The sequence below is a fragment of the Ciconia boyciana genome, chromosome 26 (genome assembly GCF_034638445.1).
Source record: "Ciconia boyciana chromosome 26, ASM3463844v1, whole genome shotgun sequence".
Taxonomy (NCBI): domain Eukaryota; kingdom Metazoa; phylum Chordata; class Aves; order Ciconiiformes; family Ciconiidae; genus Ciconia; species Ciconia boyciana.
In genome coordinates, this window is record NC_132959.1 from 2,415,394 (window position 1) to 2,434,715 (window position 19,322).

General features: G+C 51.6%; 1 protein-coding gene across 5 annotated transcripts in view; it reads left to right on the top strand.

Annotated features, from left to right (window-relative positions):
- Positions 1 to 17,711, top strand: part of OTUD7B (OTU deubiquitinase 7B) — a 38,862-nt gene extending 21,151 nt beyond the window's left edge. For 2 of the 5 annotated variants that reach the window (XM_072846761.1, XM_072846762.1), the window contains exons 5-12: positions 3,884 to 3,985; positions 4,859 to 4,986; positions 7,391 to 7,533; positions 8,189 to 8,316; positions 8,964 to 9,113; positions 9,989 to 10,103; positions 11,236 to 11,320; positions 12,331 to 15,093. In XM_072846761.1, coding sequence (XP_072702862.1) covers positions 3,884 to 3,985; positions 4,859 to 4,986; positions 7,391 to 7,533; positions 8,189 to 8,316; positions 8,964 to 9,113; positions 9,989 to 10,103; positions 11,236 to 11,320; positions 12,331 to 13,638 — 2,159 coding nt within the window. In that variant the 3' untranslated portion in view covers positions 13,639 to 15,093. Of the gene's footprint in view, positions 1 to 3,883; positions 3,986 to 4,858; positions 4,987 to 7,390; positions 7,534 to 8,188; positions 8,317 to 8,963; positions 9,114 to 9,988; positions 10,104 to 11,235; positions 11,321 to 12,330; positions 15,094 to 15,130 lie in introns of those variants that run through there. The other 3 variants (XR_012039750.1, XR_012039749.1, XM_072846764.1) reach the window with 3 other exon arrangements.
- The last annotated feature ends 1,611 nt before the right edge of the window (positions 17,712 to 19,322 follow it).

The following is a 19,322-nucleotide window of genomic DNA, read 5'->3' on the forward strand; positions in this document are numbered from 1 at the left end:
GCGTGGTGCCGTGATCTACGGTGGCTCCCGTTATTAATTTAGTATGTGCTGTCCTTAGGGGATTAAGCAAATATTTTATAGACCAATAAATGCTCAGATTCTCCTTCTATCCAGAGATCCCTTTACACCACTGTGGGCAGAGTAAGCGCGCTTTAAAGTGGCCGTAAATTGTAATGACATCCTCTTAGAAAGCTTTTAACGTGCTCAGAGTTGTATGAAAAGGTCTTGGTGGAGCTGAAGGTTTGGCCCTTGCCGCAACCTTAGCGTTCTTTGTTACAAACCTAAATGGATTAAGCCTTGCCCTATATTTTGAAGACACAGAGTGGTTTTTCTCATTGCACACGTGGAGGAGCAGTCGGCGGTGCCTTGCCCAAGGCTATTGAAAAAAAAATATCAGGAAGAACTGAAAGAAACCCCTGGGTTTGACGGCTTTGCCTTGGCTCCGAGGTCAGGCTTTCTCCCCGGGGTCAGGGACACGGTGCCAAGCACACCTTCAAAAGTCCCCCAGCGTATTGGCAAGAAACCTCCTGCTTCGCGCTTCGGACTAATATTTAAGAAACATCTGTAGGTGGACTATTAAAAACTGCTGAGTCGAGAGATCAGCGTGCTTGCTTTGCTGCGGGACTGGCATCGAAGGAATGGCAAACGGGTTCCTCGTTCTTGGGGCGTAAATGTCCCGCGTCTCAGAGTGGGCAATCAAAGAAATGGGTGCCTTGGTAATGCATCACCCGGGTTTTGAGAAGCTTTCCAGCCTGGGTTTAGCCTGTGCATGAGCAGCGGCACGTGTGTACGCGTACCCCCCTCTGTCTTACCTACCTGGCATCCGACTTGCAAATATTTTTGCCCGTAAGTCACTGGCTGGACTGGTTCCCTTAGCAGGAGAGACGAGCTCACGTCTGGGTCCGCCTTGCTTCGAAAGGCAGATGAAACGTTCTCAGAAGTTGGGTGCTGGGCTCTGCCGGCTCTCTTCCCGCCGGATCGCTGTCTGCGGCGCAGGACCGCTGCTGCAGTGCCTTCGGCCCCTCCGCTGTCATCCTCAGCAGCGAGACCGGGAGGCTGAGCCTGTGCTGCGGAGGGAGGTGTCCCCGATGGCCGGGAGGAGGACGGCCAAGCGCTCGGCGAGATGCGTGCTGCCACGGGTTGCATCGTTTCGGCAGGCAGAGCGATAGCAGGGTTGGTTGGAAGCCTTTGATTCCCATCCTTCCCAAAACACGGGAGAAAGTAGCTACCGATGCGTAAATGCACTGGAACGAGCTCTTGTCACTGCTAGATCCCGAAACAGAAATGTTTCCTGCAGGTATGGTTTTCGTCAAAGAGATGGGCTCTGGATTAGATAAGGAAACTGCAGATGAATTATCTCATTTTAGATAAATGAAATGAGCTTGCTTCAGCGGAGATGCCATTTTTTCCAGCTGCTCTTCTCTTTTGGTCTCTGGGGTTTTTTTAACCCCCGTTAGGTGGGGATCCTGCTCCTTCACCTCCACCGGTGATTCAGCAGGGGGGAAAAATCCCCAGTGGTCTGGAGTCACTGCCCGGAGGTCGTGGTGGGTGTTCGTGTTGGATCCATCACGTCAGCCCAGGGAGCACGAGGCCGAGTCACCCCTGGGAACGCTATCTTCGTCACGCAGAGAGGATGGACTTGTAATTACGGCGCTGGATTCCCTGGTAGCCTTAGGGGAGCCATTTGGTTTTTCAATGAGTCAAGCCTCGTCTTCGGGCTGGGAGGAGCACCGTCTTTGTTCCTTCCTATTGCCGTGACCTATTTAGATGGTTCTCGTTAGAAGAAACGATGGTATTTTACCAAACGCACACCTTTGTGCGCAGGTTCCTGATCTCTGCTGGGACAAACAGATGTTCTGTAGCAAAACCAGCTGCGGGGCAAAACTGGACCCCGTAAGAGTCATGGTGCTGGATGCAGAGGAAGCCTCTTGATGCTGGTGGACTTCTTCAGGTGTGCAGAAGAGCTGTCGCCGACCTCGCCGCTCGAGCGATGATCGCAGGAAGATCCCTCGTGCTCTTGAATCCAGTTATCTTTCTTGTAGAGCTTTCAGGGCTTGCTCCTAATAACCACGTGCAGAGAAATATGTTGTTTTAAATACTTCCAGGGGGCCTCTTGGCCTTTCCACCGCCTTGACGGGAGCAAAACATTCAGAGAAGGGTTTGGGGAATGCGGTTTCTTTCGAGATGACTTCTCTTGCGTAACTGGAAATCTGTACAAATTACTCTGCCTGCCTTGCCGGGGATGTGCGCAGCACGGCGTGACCACACGCTGCGAATAGAAATGCCTCCCCAAGGTGTGTCCCCTCCGAATCGGACCTGACTCGGCTCAACGAGAGGTTGCGCAACCTCCGAAGTGCTGACCGGAGATGCCAACTCCCCTGACTCCCCCGGCTGTTGAAAAGAGCAGCGAATTCTCCAAGAGCGACGTGAAATGAATTTAAAAAAAACAAAAAACCAAAAAAAAAAGCAGCTCAGCGCTGCCTACAGTAGCGTTACATTTTGGTGAGCTTTTGTGAGACGCTGTTTTGCTGCTCGGTTTGCTCCTCTGGCCCCATGCCACTTGGCGCAGGCTTGCGACTTCGCCGTGCCAGGAGCTATACTGAGTGAAAATAGCCGGCTTTTCCGCGCGGAGCTATTGTCCCGAGGCTGTGTACTAAACACTTTTCAACTCCGACGGGTTCCTTTCCCGAGACGAGAAAAGAAATTACCCGCCTGGCGTTGCAGTTAGCTCTGCATTTTTTTGTTTTCCTGTGTTTATCGGTGTTTAAAAACAAGTTTTCTGTATTTAGCTCTTCTACAGCTGCTGTTGCTGAGGTCGTGCAAACAATTTCAAGAAATCCTGTGTTTGAGAGCCGGAGTCCCTGGCAGGGACCGTGCTCGGGAGCAGGGAAAGGTTCGTTAAAAATGCTGGGAAAGGGCTGGTTTTCTGCAAGAGCAATTTAAATGCAACTTGTTGGAAGCCTGAGCAGCATCTACCAGCCAAAAAACTGCCTGTTGCACGGGATCCGCTGCAGAAAAGCTACCGGAAAAAGTCGCAGCCAAGGGAGGCAGCGCCTGTTTTTGAGGGCATAGCAGAGCGAGACGCAGGCTGGGTTCTAAGTTCAAAGTCCTAATTCAGCCCAACTTCGTTTCCTTGGTAAATGTTTACCCTCCAGTCGCACTGTACTTGACTGCAGCGTGTACGTTAATTTTTTCCTAAGGTTCTATTTTTAGATGCTCTCAACTTGAATTACTACAAGTGCCTTATATTACCAAAAAGCTGCTATTTTTAAATGGCGTAAAGCACTGTCAGTTTGCATTTGCATTGGTAAAGCCGCTGGGATCAGCAAAAGTTCCCGAATATTGTACCTAAACCAGCGAGCAGGGAAAAAATGACTGATGTGAGATGGTTTAAAGAGGAGTGATTTGGTTACGGGAAGAAACGAAAAGCAGTTATTAATGGGAAAAGTTGTTGGGCACCATTTGTGACAGGCACTTAAGGAGGTGTTTTCAACCTGATGGTTTTTGGGGTTTTGAAATAAGTAGGGTGGGGGGAGAAATGGGTAGGAGGAGAACGCTGGTCTGGGTTAAAATCCTGGCTGGGCTGGCTCCTCTTTCCAGCTTTAATTCTAATTTGTATGACCTTACGTTCAGCCTGGGCGTTTCCCTGCATCCCCATGAAGTGTTGCAACTCCAGTCTCCCCTTTCTGTTGCTTTATTACCGTCTTGACTCCTTCCTTCCTCCAGCCATGGGATGGGTCTAGAACTGCTCGTCTCTTTGGGTGTTCCCCTGCAGATTAAGCAGGTTTCCATCCTCGTCGGTGTTTTTTGAGGGGGTGAACGCACGCACCAGTCCCACGCGGTGTAAGGGGCCCCGTTTTCACGCTCTCGAATATTCCCACAGGTCGTCTGAACTGGTGGGCGAACGTGGATCCCAGCTGCCAAAGGCTGCTTCCCCTGGCCACCACGGGTGATGGGAACTGCCTGCTCCATGCTGCTTCCCTGGGTAAGAGCTTGGCTTAATTCACGGCAGGTGAAATAACGAACTGGTTGACTTCAGACCTGGTAACGTGCGTCGTCCCGGTGCCACCTTCCTTCTCCGGCTGAGACGGGGGAAGCGGCTGTGCTGGGAGGAGAGCCCAGGACCATTCTCGGGGAGCAGGACCAAGCGTTTCCCATCCGTTCCCACGGGAAACCGGGATGCTGCTGCTCATCCCGGCTGCCGCAGCAGTAGGCGTGCGAGCGGTCGCGACGCTCAGGCTCCGCAGAAGAGGAGCCGGTTGAAGGAAACAGGCTGCCAATAGCTTGTGTACTTCTAAAGTACCTCTCCCCGTCCATTTGGCAAGCTTCCCCCTTTTCCTAAAGAAAACATGAAATAACAGAGCTGCCCCTTCCCTCCTCCCACACACTGAAGTTTCGAGGTTTGACTTCATCTTGTCAAGTGCGATCGTAGTAAATTTTCTGAGGTTTCCAGGCTTTTAAATCCGCGGGGTTGTGCGTTTCCTTCATGTTTGTATTTCAGACACGGCGAAACCACAGTCTCATTTAACCCGGTCTCGTTTTCCCATCAGATGTTGGTGTAAAGGAGCGTGCGATTTTTGTGGAAAAATACTTTTCTGTATCTCTGAGATGCCTTAGAGTTGAAAGCAGAGGTGGCAGCGTCTCCATTTAGCTGCATGAAAACTCGCTGCGGGTGGAAAATGCAGGCTTTGAACCAGGAATTTTATTATTTAGATTGAGAAACTTGCATTTCTCTGCCTCGCTTTCCCAGTCGACCCACTTCCCCTGGTTCGTGGCAGGTTGTGGGACCTCGGCAGATCGATGGAGCGATGCCAGCTGCTGCTAATCCTCTGCTGCTGTTTCTTTTTCCTCCGTGCAGGTATGTGGGGTTTCCACGATAGAGATCTCATGCTTCGCAAATCCCTTTACACCTTGATGGATAAAGGCGTGGAAAGGGAAGCCCTGAAGCGGAGGTGGCGTTGGCAGCAAACGCAGCAGAACAAGGAGGTAGGAACCAGACCGAACGCCGTCCTCTTTGCGGAGGGGAAAGTCTTGATAAAATATCCCGTGGGTCTGGGAGGTGCTTCCTATCGTGATAAAGTCTGTCTTGAATTTTGGGCAACTCCCTGGCTGGCAGTACTCGGCTGTGCCACCATGAGACATATCCTTCAGTCTAAACTATGGCAAAATTATCTTTATTACGAGGTAGGAAAATTCTTTATTAGAACCGTGTTATGCCCGATATGGATGGGAAAACAAACGTCACCTTCAGACGTTTAAGATCCAGCAGGATGCGATGGCCGCGCTGGGCTTTTAAGAGAAAAGCAACGCTGTGGCGTAGTTCTGTCCAGCGACAAAGGTCAGCGAGATGCGCCTCGGTCGAAGCGTTGGAGCAACCTCCTCCGCCAAAAAAGGAAATCCATGAACTTGCCGCATTAAAGGCTTTTCAGCGCTGTGACGCAGGCCCCCCCCGAAAGCAGGGACCTGACTTTGTCGAGGTGGAAAGTTACCAGCTGTCCTCACGCGGTGAGAGACGGCCCCTCCGCGTCGAGGTGTTTTTGCAAACAGGGTAAACTTTTGTTTCCACCTGACGCTGAAGGATGTTGTTTACTCTCCAGCTTCCTTTTTATTTTTGGAAGGGCACAAAGATTCCTATCTTGACAGTTTGAGAAAATACGTATTTCCCTGTTTGAAACAGAGTCGTTAATAAATAATTGGAGGTTTTACTGCTATTAAAAGCATGCTTTTATGCATCTCTTTAAAGTGCGTGCTCCAGAATTAGCTGCCAACAAAGTACTGTGACTTGCAGATCTTAAAAGGACTTGAAAAGGCTCAGGGGGTGGGTTGCGGTGGTGTCGTGCCCTGGTCGTAGTCCTCGGCACAAGCCGAAGGATCTTGGCAGTAGATGTGGGATGTAGGTGGTGCAACGGCCCAGGAATTGCAGGTACCGCTGAAGCAGTTGGCTGGAAGTCGAGGATTACGAGCTCCTCCTTTCCAAATAAGCTCTGAAAGCAGCAGCCCAGGGTGATGGATGTTGCTCTGAATTTCACAACCCGCCCTGGGTGCAATATTCTCCTCCCGTGCTTTGCTTCGCAAGCTTTAGATCAGCAATGAAAGAATTGGTGTTGACGACTTAACCGGGAGCAGAGACACTTAATTAATACCTTACAGAGCAAAGTGGAGAGCTGAACGTGCCATCGGTTACTTCTGGGGCACGGCTTGAAGGTTTTCTTGGCAGCTTTGAGGACTTAGGATGTTGTGTTTGGATGCTGGAGCTCCGATTATGGAGCCGGGGGAAGGAGGAGGAGGGTAAGGCTGCTGCCCTTCCCATTGCGTTTCTCAGCTTATGACCTTAAATACAGCAGGCTTGAGCTTAGCTTTTTGCACGGTCTTGTGTTTTGAGATATTTCTCCCTTTCCTTGGGATGAGGAAGGCTTCTGATGCCTTGCAATTCTGGGATTGTGTTGGGAGCTGTTTGAAAAGCATCTGTGTTAAGGAGAAAAGGTGCAATTCCCGAATCTAAGACTCGGTGCCGGCTTTATAAAGTAGGGTGGTTGTGCCAAAGGCAGCGTATTCTGCAGAGGGACGGCAGATGGCTTCAGAGCATCTCGAGGAGAGGGCTGTGCCCTGCGTGGGTTTCCCTTGCGGTGCCCTCGGTGGAGCGCCGTTTCGGACTGCGACAGCTCACGTTGCACATGGTGCGATTGCGGAACGGGCATTTTGCAATCATAATGTAAGGAAATGTGAGTAAACTGTAGGTTTGCCATGTGTCGAAATCCCAAAGCAATACTCGAGTTGAATATTTCTGGATGCTATGGTGTCTTTCGTTGTTTTTTGAAGGAAAATAAATTCTGAAGGCAAACCTGTATTTTAGCCAGTCCAATTATCTGTCTCTTGGTAACAGGTTATGTCATAGAATCGTTTAGATTGGAAAAGACCTTTAAGATCATTGAGCCCAACCGTTAACCCAGCACTGCCACGTCCACCACTACGCCATGGCCCTCAGCACCACATCTACGCGGCTTTTAAATACCCCCAGGGATGGGGACTCCCCCACTTCCCTGGGCAGCCTGTGCCAGTGCTTGACAACCCTTTCGGTGAAGAAATTTTCCCTAATATCCAATCTAAACCTCCCCTGGCACAACTTGAGGTCATCTTTAATACTGGAAGGATTTAGTGGAAGAGTAAAGGTTTCCTCTCATTCTGTGGGTTGAAATGTTTCCTTCCACCTGCAAAAAGGCAAACTTTTGTTTCAGGCAGATTATCTCCCCGGCTGGCTTGAGAACAGAGATTTGGAAATGTGTGCTTTTTTGCATAATATATTGATTATTTTTGCATAAATCCATAGAGAAAAGTTGCGACTGCACGTATAAAACTATACTGAAGAGATGGGAAAATATTTACTTTGAAGGTTTCTGGGGGTTTATTTGCCATTTTCCAGTCTGGTCTCGTTTACACCGAAGAGGAGTGGCAGAAGGAGTGGAACGAGCTGATCAAGCTGGCGTCCAGCGAGCCTCGCGTGCACTACGGCACCAACGGGGGCGGCTGCGGAGGGTACGTGGAGGGGACTGAATTAAAACATAATAAATCTAGGTGTAAAACACAGCGAACGTCTTCCTCCAACGTACAGCGCGGGTTAATTCTCAAGGGCAGGTCGAGGGACCAGGCTGGGGATTGCTGCTTTGGCCCAGCTTGTGGGGTTTTAAGGGGAAGGAGGAAGGATCACGAGGAACAACGAGAGGTCCATAAAGCATCACGGGAAATGATTTAAATGCTACACGACGCCTTTTGGGGGGTTAACACACACATTGAACAGAAAACTAATCTTTTTCTCATGTTCATTGTGTTGATGGCTCTGAAATGAGAGTAATAAACAGAAGCTGAGGATTTCTGTGGTGCTTACGCTGTATTTCAAGGGCATTTTATCGCCGCAGCCATCCCAAACAAACACCACTTTTGAGGCTCTTCAGATAAGAGCCTCCCAGAAGTGCAGACAGCAGTGTGGTATTTCCCAGATACAGCCCTTGTCTTCGAATAGGACATTTTTTGGGATCTACATCTAAAATCCCAAATTAGAGCTGAGATCCAACTTAATGCTGTTAATATGATCCGCCTCTACCTGACCGCCTATAAAGACCCCTTCCTATTTTTAAAAGCAATGATTAAATACACAAGGAGTGCAAATTATTGTCTTTCTCATTTCCCAAAGTGTTGAAAGCTCGGAAGAGCCGGTGTACGAGAGCCTGGAGGAGTTTCACGTCTTCGTCCTCGCCCACGTGTTGAAGAGACCGATAGTGGTGGTGGCAGACACGATGCTGCGGGACTCGGGGGGAGAAGGTAAGAATTGCACTCTCTTTGAAAAGCCTTCATGAATTGTGCATGCTCAAACTCTGCGTTTCCTCTCTGCTGCACGTTTTCACGGGGTCTTTTTGCTCAGCGAAGCTGGATCTTGAATCGGAGAGCAGAGCCCGGGGTGCGCTGAACTGCTGCAGGGTGCTGGGGGTGATTCCCACGGGGGGTGAGACACGCAGCTCAGCATCGCGGTCTGGACTTTTGCTGTTTCTAAGAGCGTCCGTGTGATGGGTTTATTTTTTTCTACCTCTTTTGTCCCCACACGTGTGTGTAGAGATGGGAAATTCCGTTCCCTGTGTGTCGTATTTTCCGCTAGCAGACTTAATTTCCTGTCAGAAAAGATTAATCAATTACCATCATTCTGTGTGCAAATTTTAAGTTGTCTTGTGGAGGAGTGAAGAAGGGGGTTTTTTTATAGTAAAATACAGGTTTGTTTTGCAACTGTGTTCCTCCTGATGTAAAATAGACGTCTATTTTGGGTTGTGGTTTTTTTTTAGCGTCCCTCGAGCTGACAGATAATTGCAGGTGAAACCTTGAATGAAGCAAAGAGCTTGTTCTGGAGCAGTTTCAGTATAAACAACTCTTAACTCTTTAACCTGTTATGAGAACTGACCGCCCCGATTTCTTTCCAGCCTTTGCCCCTATTCCTTTTGGAGGGATCTATCTTCCTCTGGAAGTCCCAGCCAACAAATGCCATCGTTCTCCGTTGGTACTGGCTTATGACCAAGCCCATTTTTCTGCCCTGGTATCCATGGAGCAGAAGGAACCCACAAAAGATCAAGGTAGGTGATAAACACGATTTATGTCAATACAGCATTGAGAGCAGCGCTGCGGAGAAGGACTTGGGGGTACCGGTGGGTGAAAAGCTGGGCATGAGCTGGCGATGGGCACCGGCAGCCCAGCAAGCCAACCGTCTCCTGGGCTGTGTCACCCGCAGCGTGGCCAGCAGGTCGAGGGAGGGGATTCTGCCCCTCGACTCCGCTCTGGTGAGACCCCCCCGGGGCGCTGCGTCCAGCTCGGGGGTCCTCAGCACAGGAGAGACGTGGACCCGTGGGAGCGGGTCCAGAGGAGGGACACGAGAATGGTCCGAGGGCTGGAACAGCTCTGCTGTGAGGACGGGCTGAGAGAGCTGGGGTTGTTCAGCCTGGAGAAGAGAAGGCTGCGGGGAGACCTTCTTGCACCTTTCAGGACTTATAAGAAAGGTGGGGACGGACTTTTTGGGAGGGCCTGTAGCGACAGGACAAGGGGTGATGGTTTTAAACTAAAAGAGGGGAGATTCAGGCTAGATGTAAGGAGGAAATTGTTTACGCTGAGGCTGGTGAGACGCTGGCCCAGGTTGCCCGGAGAGGTGGGGGATGCCCCGTCCCTGGAAGCGTTCAAGGCCAGGTTGGACGGGGCTCTGGGCAACCTGACCTGGTGGAAGATGGCCCTGTCATGGCGGGGGGTGGACGAGGTGGCCTTTGAAGGTCCCTTCCCACCCAAACCGTTCTATGAGTCTGTGATGATTCTGTGATCCCAAGCGTTGGCAGCCGCTGTGTGATTTGCCGTGACAGCGGTTGCCATCAGAGCTGACGTTGTTCTTGGTGGGCGCTCAGAGCTTGGCTGCCAACAGTGAAAGGTTTGTCCTTTCGGGCATTAAACCTGGGTTTTCGTGCAGCTGTGATCCCCCTGACGGACTCCGAGCACAAGCTGCTCCCCGTGCACTTTGCCGTGGATCCCGGGAAGGAATGGCAGTGGGGAAAAGACGACGGTGACAACGTCAAGCTGGCCAGGTTGGTCACCTGCAAACCGGAGCGGTCCCGGCTGGAGGGCTCCTTGCTCTGTCCCCAGCTGGGGATTTCTTGTGTCTGGGCGAAAGCTGTACTCAGGGTATGAACCTGTTCGGTGGGAATGGAACGGCTTTTTCTCTTACTTCATTCCCTCCTGATGCCCTGATTTCGGTACATTTTGGGTAGGATTGTGACATCTCATCAGCTTCATTCCCACAAGGTAAAGAGATGATTGCTCCAAATCCCGGAGCTTCAGACTAGGCGTAGCTCAGAAACGAGAAGCACCGGAGGATCGGCTGTCGTATTCACACAAAAAAAAGGTGTATTTTTTCCATTCCTCTATCCCCACTCGAAGACAACAAATATCTCTGAGCGTGGGCCCTGGATGGGAGGACGGCGTGCAGTCAGCCACCCTTCCTATTTTTGACTCAGACTACGGGCAAGCCGTGTCATGGTTTGGTAGTAGCGAGTTTCCTGTTATTGAGTCAGAAGTCAGCACCGGTGGGTGTAGTGGTCAGAGGGCTGGAAGCGTGATTTGTCCATCATCTGACTTGGGCTTAGGAAACCTAGAAACCTCCAAGATCAAAGTATTAAAATTCAGCGCGGGTTCTACCGATACAGTATCTCATTTTGAGGGGTTTGGAGCCAGTAGAAAAGACTCTGTTCCTGTGTTTTTAGTGGAAAGACTCTTTTTTCTTTTTTCCTTTTTTTTTTTTTTTGTTTTTTGACAAGTGGAAATTTTTGAGAAAACATCTTTACTCTTTTCTGAAGTTGTTTCTGTGGAGAGGAGAATCATTTTGAAACTAGCTCTATTTAGATCTGTGACATCTGCTTTTTTTGTTACTTGTCTCATGTACAGGTCAGATTATTCATCGAGTTCATTTTAATTCGTTGATTTTGATATTCAGGAATCTTCTTATTTATTCATTTGGATTTTAACTGAAAAGTTTGGAAGGCTACAAAAATGTTACCTGTTGTATCGCTGCTGTCTTGATGCAATATTACCTGTTGTATTAAAACATGCGTTTTGATATAAAGATGACAGGGAAATAGCTGTAAATATGGAGGAGAGAAGCTCAGGTATTAAAATGAAACTTGACTCTAACCTTTTTTTAATCCTCATTTTAAATTTTAGCGTGACGTTATCACTGGAAGCAAAGCTGCACTTGCTGCACAGCTACATGAATGTTAAATGGATCACGTTGCCTTGTGACATGCAGGTAAAGAGACAAGGAGTATTTTCTTTCCTCTTTAATTATTTAAACCTGCTTTCTGCAGGGCAGCAGACGTGAAGCCGTCAGCTGGCTTGCTCTCCTTCCCCCTGAGGTTGTCTGTGCCTCCAGAAATTGCAGATAATACTGCTCTGAGCAGATAAACAACTTCGGTTTTGTGCGTGCGCTTTTCTCCTAGAGCTTTGCGTGCCTGTTTTTACTCTTCATGCACACTTGAAGCACAGCCCTCGTACATCCCGCAGCGCAGCCTCTTGCGTAGGTTGCTGGCAGCGAAGATGACGCTGCTCGCTCCAAGACAAACATGAACTGTTGGTTTACGGCCACCAGAAGCTGCCCTGAGACACACGGTTTGACTGTAGTTTTCCTGGGACCTTTCCTTGGCAGGAAAACTCCCGTCCGCTTCCTCAATCTCCGTGGCGGTGTGTTGGCAGATGGTGGTAGCTGCCTTGGCAGCATGAAGGGTTTTTTTCCCCCCTCCCCTTTTTAGGAGAAAATTCCCCAAACTTAAATGTCGGCTGGTTTGGTCTGTCTGAAACCGTCGAGGTGTCATCTCTGTAGCAAAGCTCGGATGGTGACGTTTTGGTTGTGACCTCCTTAACGGGCTACGTGCTTTGCTTAGAAATACCCTAACCCGTCCCCGGCTCAGCCTTATCGACGTACGAACCGTTGATGTGAAGGGACGGGGGATGCCGTGACCCCAGGGAAAGGGGTGCCAGCCGTGCCCACCAAAGTTTTGGGTGACCAGAGGGGGAATTTGTTGGCCCCTTCCTCACCAGTAGCACCCCCTTCTTCTTCTCTAGCTTTTCCCCTGAAACCTCTGGCAAGTGAAGACCTTTATGGATGTGCAGGACGTGCTGGGGACGTGTCACACTGAGTGTGTTTGAACGTTGTCCCCTCCGTTCTCCAAGCAAGTGCCTACTTCTGTTTCACCTTCAGCCTGAAAATTCTTATCTGAGGAACTTGCTGGACTTTGATATATATGTTTTCTTTCTCCCTAGGCGCCGTTGGCCCAGCCGGAGTCTCCTACAGCCTCTGCGGGCGACGATGCTCGTTCAGCTGCGGAGTCAGGAGAGTCGGACAAGGAGTCGGTCTGCAGCAGTTCAGCAAGCAATGGTGGCAGCAGGGGTTGCAAGGACAAAGAGAAACCAAAGAAAGACCGAGAAAAGGATAAGGAAAAAGATAAAAAACGGGCAGACTCGGTTGCCAATAAGCTGGGCAGCTTCGGCAAAACGTTGGGAAGTAAGCTAAAAAAGAACATGGGTGGCTTGATGCACAGCAAAACTATCAAGGGAGGTGTGAGCAACGGGCAGGGAGATACCTTGGAGAAGAAGAAGAAAGGATCCTTGAAGTCAAGGAAAGGCAGCAAAGAGGAAACTTCCCAAGGAGACTTGTCAGCTCCTGTGGAGAAAACCTGCCCGGGTAAAGCAGCCCCCGAAAAGCCGTCGGACCCCTACAAATACAGCAACGACGTCAGGCTGAGCCTGAGCATCCTCCGGGCTGCCATGCAGGGAGAGCGCAAGTTCATCTTCGCCGGCCACCTCAAGACCAGCAACCGGCACCAGTACCAGGAGGAGATGATCCAGCGGTACCTTCTGGATGCCGAGGAACGCTTTATGGCTGAGCAGAAACAAAAGGAGGCGGAGAAGAAGGCGCTGGGGAGCGCTGGCCCTGCCAAGAAGCCGGAGCCGGAGGCGAACACCCACAAGGGCGAGGAAGCGATGCTCAACCCCGCTTACCCCCAGCCTCCCCCTGCGTACACCATCCAGACCCCGGATCTGGCCGTAGGCGCTAAAATAGCAGCTTTTCCCTCCGGCTATTCGGGCGTTTTCACCTTTCCCAGACCCTCCGTGGTCAACAGCGGGGAAGGGTCGCATCCCCCCAGCTATCAAGACAGCAGGCGGCAGGTAGCCGGGGGGGCCTGCGGCAGCCTTCCTCCCTACGCTACCTTACCCAGGCATTGCACCCAGGCACGGCCAAACCCCTACCAGACCAGCCCTTCCCACCCGGGGAGGTTCTCCCCCACGGACATGGACATCCACCCCACCTTCCCGACGGAGTGCGACGGCTCAGCCTGCCTCCCCCCGCACAGCAACGGCTACAGGGAATACCTCGAGCAGGACAGCTCGCAGAAAGGAACGCCGGCGGACAAAAATAAAAGCCGCGTTCTTTATAACGTTCAGCAGACCAAATGCAAGCAGCCGAACTGCAGTTTTTACGGACATCCAGAAACTGGGAATTTCTGCTCCTGCTGTTACAAGGAGGAGCTGAAACGCAAGGAGCGGGAGGCTCTGGTGCACAGGTTCTGAGCGCCCTGCCCCGGCGCTGATCTTGGGACCCATGAAAGATGGGGAATGCAATAATATATATATAATTTTTTTTTTTTAACCCCCCCCCACACGCTCCTCTCCCTGTTTGTGGAAGGAGGGAGCGGGTATTTGGCCGGATGGGCTGAGAAATGGGATTCGGAGGTGATGGAGGAGGGTGGCGGGAGGGAGAGGGGGCGAGACAAACCAGCCCCTCCTCGCAGAGACCCTGCGAGAGGGAGGAGGATGCTTTTAAAGAGGCTTCTTCTGGCAAGGGGTGACCAGGATTAGCGGAGGGCGAGCTCAGGTTGGAGCACAGGGTGGAAGGGGGGGGGGGGTTCTTCAAAACGATTCAATAAACCAGACCAAAGCTTTTGGAGAAGGCGAGCGGGGAGCAGCACCCCGCCGGGTCCTTCCAGCTGGACTCCGACATCACTAACTGCCCAGAATTGAGCGAAAACGCCCCAGCAATTTCAGTTTGAACGTCACAGACCTTTTAATTGAGAGAGGTTTGGTTTTTTTTTTTAACACTGTTCTTATTTTATATTTCTTTTTTCTGGTACTGAGCGAAACTTAGCTGGAATTGGATGTTATTGGGGTTTTTTTTTTTCGGTTGAACTCATCCGAGCCCGGCCCCGTCGGATGTCTCCGAGCATCTGAGCAGCGGGCCCGGGGCTCTGCCCTTCCGACAGGCTCAACTCTGTTTTTAAAATGTTATTTTTAAACTCTTTTCTTGGGGTGGGAGGGAGACGGAGGAGATGGCCACAGTGCTTGAGTGGTTTTGAGTTTTTTTCCTGCAGAAGTACTGTGCAAAACCGTTCTGTTCGCGGTACGGTCGACCCGACTTAGTGAGAATTGAGACAAGAAACAAGGTCAGTGTCTCCACCCAGCAATAACCATCGGCGTGGGGAAGTAGAGAGGACAAAGAGCATCCTGCGGCACCGGGAGGTAAATCCGCAGCGGGCTGCCGGGCGCTTGCAGCCGTACGTGGACACACACACGCCTGCGATAACTCTTTCTACTTGAGCAAGCTACTTCCGTACTACCTCTGTTCTGCTGAATCGAATTAACTCGGCTCCATTTTGCTGAGCCACGTAACTGACCTTAGGCTGAGGAATATTAAAAGATATTTTTGATAATAGGGCTAAAGAGCGAAACGTTAAGAAAAAATGAACCCGTAACTAACTTAACACACTCGATGTGGTCCACTACGTTCCCTTCTCCCCCCGTCCCGGCCCCTGCGGCGTAGATGAACCGTACGCTCCCGTTCACGTCTTGCAGGGTGGGTTTAACTTTAGCACTGCAATGTTTGCACAGATCTTTTTCTTTTTTTTTTTTTTTTTTTCTTTTGTAACTACAGCTCCCCAGCCAGACTCGATCCTGTACACGGCAAGGTCCAGCGTTTTACCACGTGAAAATAAAACATGAATTATACTGATAATTCAAAGCTTTACAACATTCCCTCTTTTTTTGTTTGTTTTGTTTTGTTTTTCAGAAGGCATCAAACTATGCAATCCCTTTCCGTGCTGATCCTGCCCGCTGCCCTTCCCGGGGAGAAGGGACAAGAAAGCCGGGCAGAGGAGAGGTGAAAGTGTACTTAACACTGGAGAATCACCTAAAGCCTTACTCTCACAAATACACTAAGGCTTGGTTCTAATGTACAAGTTTTACCCCTTTAATGTGTATCTAAAACCCCTCAAATTAAGGCCTTTTCTAGAGGAGGCGGCCGCGCGGGGTCGTTAAGCGTGGTCCTAACGGGTCGAGCCATCAGAGCTGCTTGTCGACGGATTGGAAATATCCCAGTGACGGTTTAACTCTGATTGCAGTTGTTCTCCTTGGTTTTATTAAATCGCCACGCGTAGATAAGCCCTGCCCAGCTCAAAAGGGCTTCAACGCGTGGTCGATGCAACCGGGGCTCGGCATCTGCTCCCGTAGGCGACTTGCAGGGTGGCTCCCGTGCACATCCTCTTACTCGGAGCAAACGCCAGGTAGCAAATCCTGTCCTCAAATTGCAGTAATTCCGATGTTCTTTAACCCGGGGGTGGGAATATACAGCGCCGGTTAAGCACCGCAGGCTCTCACCCCCGTTACCCTGCAGCGATCTCTTGGTTCGCCCCAAATATTAAGGAGAAACGTTTAAAAACCAAACAAAATCCGCACTGTATGGGGGTCGCTTGGTTTATAGACCAGTTCTGGCCGTTTATTTTCCCTGTAATCGGAGCAGCGGCTTTATTTCAGTTTGGGAAGCATCCTTCGGCTACTGCCAAAAGCGATCGGAGCCAGGGATGCTCTAGACCCCCCCCCAAGCAAAGACGGTGGGCACGGGAGGAGGGAAGGCAAAAGGCGATGCTTCACCAGTGGTTCCTGGGTCTGGGGGGGGGAATTTCTCTCCGTTTTGGTTAACTCCATCCTGCCGCCGTGCCGAGCCGATGGATGCTGGAGGTTGCGTTGCGGTGGGAAGCGCCTGGTGCTGATTTTCGGACCCGCTCCCTGGAAGCGGGCTCCTTCCCGGCGCTTGATGGGAACAAAGTTCCGCCGGGAAATCTCGGATGTTAAAACAGTGGAGGTTTAGGGGAGCTTCGCTTTAATCGGGTAAAAGTGACAGAGTTGTGCATAAGGGAAGAAAAACGGGGAACGCCGGCAGCGGGTTCCCCATCTGTGCATCCTCCTAGACGAAAATCATCTCGCATCCCCTATTGCCAGAGATGCTGTCGCTCTTTCTCCTCCAAAGCCGTTTTTTTGGGGGGGAAAAGCAAGTTTGGCCGGGTGCTTTGTGTCCTTATTAACGACGTTTGGCTGTGTCGTGGTCCTCCTGCGAGGACGGGGTGAGCCTGGACGGCTGCGCCGGGGTGGGGATGCAAACCTGTCCCCATCCCATGGGGACCTGGAAGGGAGACGAGAAACGGGCTCCTGTGCCCCCCCCGGCGCTGCCGCTGAGGAGGGAAAGGGCAAAGCTCCCCCAAAAGTTGTTCTCCGGGAGGGGGGGGGTTGGACCCCCATCCCCGCAGCCTTGGCACGCGCAGGGCTCCCGGCGCGGTGGGATTTTGCAGGATCTTCAGTGCTCGGCGTTGCCGGATTTTATTGCGGTCGGTAGTTTGTAGTTCTTTTAAAATCCAAATGGGGATAAAAAACCCCAAACAACTGAACTTCAGGCCGTGATGAAAACTCCTTGGCGAGTATTTTTTCTGCGGAGGGTGGAGTTTTGGCTGTTCCCCAGGCGCCCCGTGAGCCCCAACCTCAGCCGGGTCGCGCTGACCCGGCTGCATTTCTTCAGAACCACAAAGGATTTTTTCAGGTCATTTTTGTTTCCTTTATGGTGAAACTAATATTATTTTTTTTTCTTTTTTTTTAAGGGACTATTAAATACAAATTCTATTTATTGAAAGATTGTATCTACCACCCGCCGGCTCCTTTTCATAGACACACTAAAGCCACTGCCCACGCGGTGTTTTTGGGACGTGGGACTAGATATTTTTCTGGCACCTATTTTTTTAAAGCGGGGTGGGTTGGGTGGGGGAGCGCGAGCCGCTCGTGCCCCGGAGCACCTTTCGTGGAGGAAAAGCACCAAACCTGCCCCGGGAGGGTTTTTCTCCCATCGGCAGGGGGGAGATGGGGATGGGGAGGCTGCGACGTGATCCCGAGGTCTTAAAATAAGTGCACTTAATGGTGTCCTTGGAAGAAACATTGCTGCCGTCAGGCCCTGGGTGCAGTAAAGATTTTCTTTAAGGGTGTGCAAAACCCGTTAATGCGCGTTTTATTTTGTCGAACGATCATTTACCTTCACTGATGTTACCCAGCCCCTCCCTGGGGAAGGCTGATGGGATGCTTTGGTTATCACTAATCCTACGAGAAGTGACCTGAATTAATTCTGCAACTGTTTATTCACGAAAACAAGGGGTTTTTGTTGTTGTTTTTTAAATTAAATATTAGGTTGGTGTTTTTTTGTTTTGTTTTGTTTTTTTACTCCTCGTGAGCACCGCTGTAGCCAGCACTAGATGGCGCGTCGCAATCGGGCTGTACACCGCATCCTTCGTTTATGCTACCATAGATTCACTGATAATAAACAACATTCAACTAACGAAGCCCTGGGCAGCGGCCGTGCCTCTTTCCTCCGCTTCATCCCGGCATCTCCCTGGGGCTTCAGCCCCAACGGGCTCCGGGCGTCCCAGCCCTTCGTGCCCCGACTTCCCTGCCTTGGGGCTGCTCTTCGTCCCCTCCTCATCAAGGTATTGGGTTTTTCTTGGCTTTTTCTCCGCTGTGGAGCACAGCATCCTCTTTCCTGGGGACTGGGGAAGAATTTCCCTCTATTTAGGTACCAAATTCAGGCTGTCGTTTGAAAAAGAAACCCCACCACCGCCTCCTCCCTTAAAATTGTTGTCAGTCCTCACTGATTTTGGAGGAACCTTTTCCCCGGCTGCAGTTGAAGGCCAGCACCCAGGGATGCTTTAGACAATTCAGTACACAAGCAAGGCTTTGCGCAGCGGAAAGATAAAATCCGGCTGCTTGCTGGCACGGGGCGTTTTGGATGCTGAAGCTTAAATGGGCTTGGAAAGGGGAAAATTAGCTGTGATGATGTTCATCACGGCTGGGTCCTCGCCCCACGCCACTGCGTTTGGGGGGTTTGGGGGCTGGTTGGAAACACGTATCGCAGGGAGGCGGGAACGCTTTTGGGGATGGGGGAGCCGGGAGCGGTTTCCCACAGGATTTCTTTGCATTGGGATTTTTTATTCCAGCTCCCGGTGTTTTTCCTGCCTCGTAGCATCGGCGAGCGGCCGCACCGTGCCCAGCGCCACGTCGGTGCCGGCTTGCCCGTGCCGGCCAATTTTCCTTCGGTTCTCGGGGCGGCCCGGGCTGACCCTGAGCTGGCGCGGATGCTGCCCTCGCCTTGGAGAGCAGCCCTGGGTTAAAGCCCTGCAGGAAATTCCTCTTATCCGCCAGGTGCCGGAGCCAAAGACCCGGCCACGCTCCCCCGGGATGCTCCGCCGGGTGATATTCCTGCAGGAGGAAAATTGGGGTGCACGAGCTGCAGCCACCAAAGCTGGGGCTGCCCCAAAAATCTGCAGGCAAATACACCTAAAATAAGATTTTTAGCTGGAGCATGTGCTCCAGCGGTGCTGGGTTTCCCTTGAGCGTGGTTTATGCCAGGGTTTATCCTGCCTTGTGCTGGCACCAGTGCCTCGGCTGCCCCAGTGCTGCCCCGGCAGGAGGAGCTGAGCCGAGGAGGTTTGGGTTTTGGGGTCCCCAGGGGTCTCATGGCAGTGGGGGGGGGTGGCAAACGCAGCCCCAGGGCCACCGTCCACCTGCTGCCAGCAGCGGGGCCAGGGGCCCCGGGTCCCTCGGTTGCCCGGCGAGGTTGGGGCCGATGGGAGCCAGGCCGGTTTGGCCCATGTGCCGGCGGTGCGCTGGATTTTCCGGGGTTGGGAGGAGAAGGCCGTGCTTCGGCAATGAGTCACGGCGCAGCTCGTTCCTCCCCGGCAGCGCTGCCCGGCCATGTCCCGGCGAGAGCCCGTGGGGCTGTGCGGGGCCCCGCGCCCGCCGGCAGAAAGGTGTGGGGACGGGCTGGGGGTGCACGGCACTGTACGAGCCTCGGCTGGCGAAGCATCCCTTTTGGGGTGCCAGGGCCGTACACCCCATCCACCGCTGCCCTTCCCTTTTGGGGTGCTGGGGCTGTATGTGCCCCACGCCGC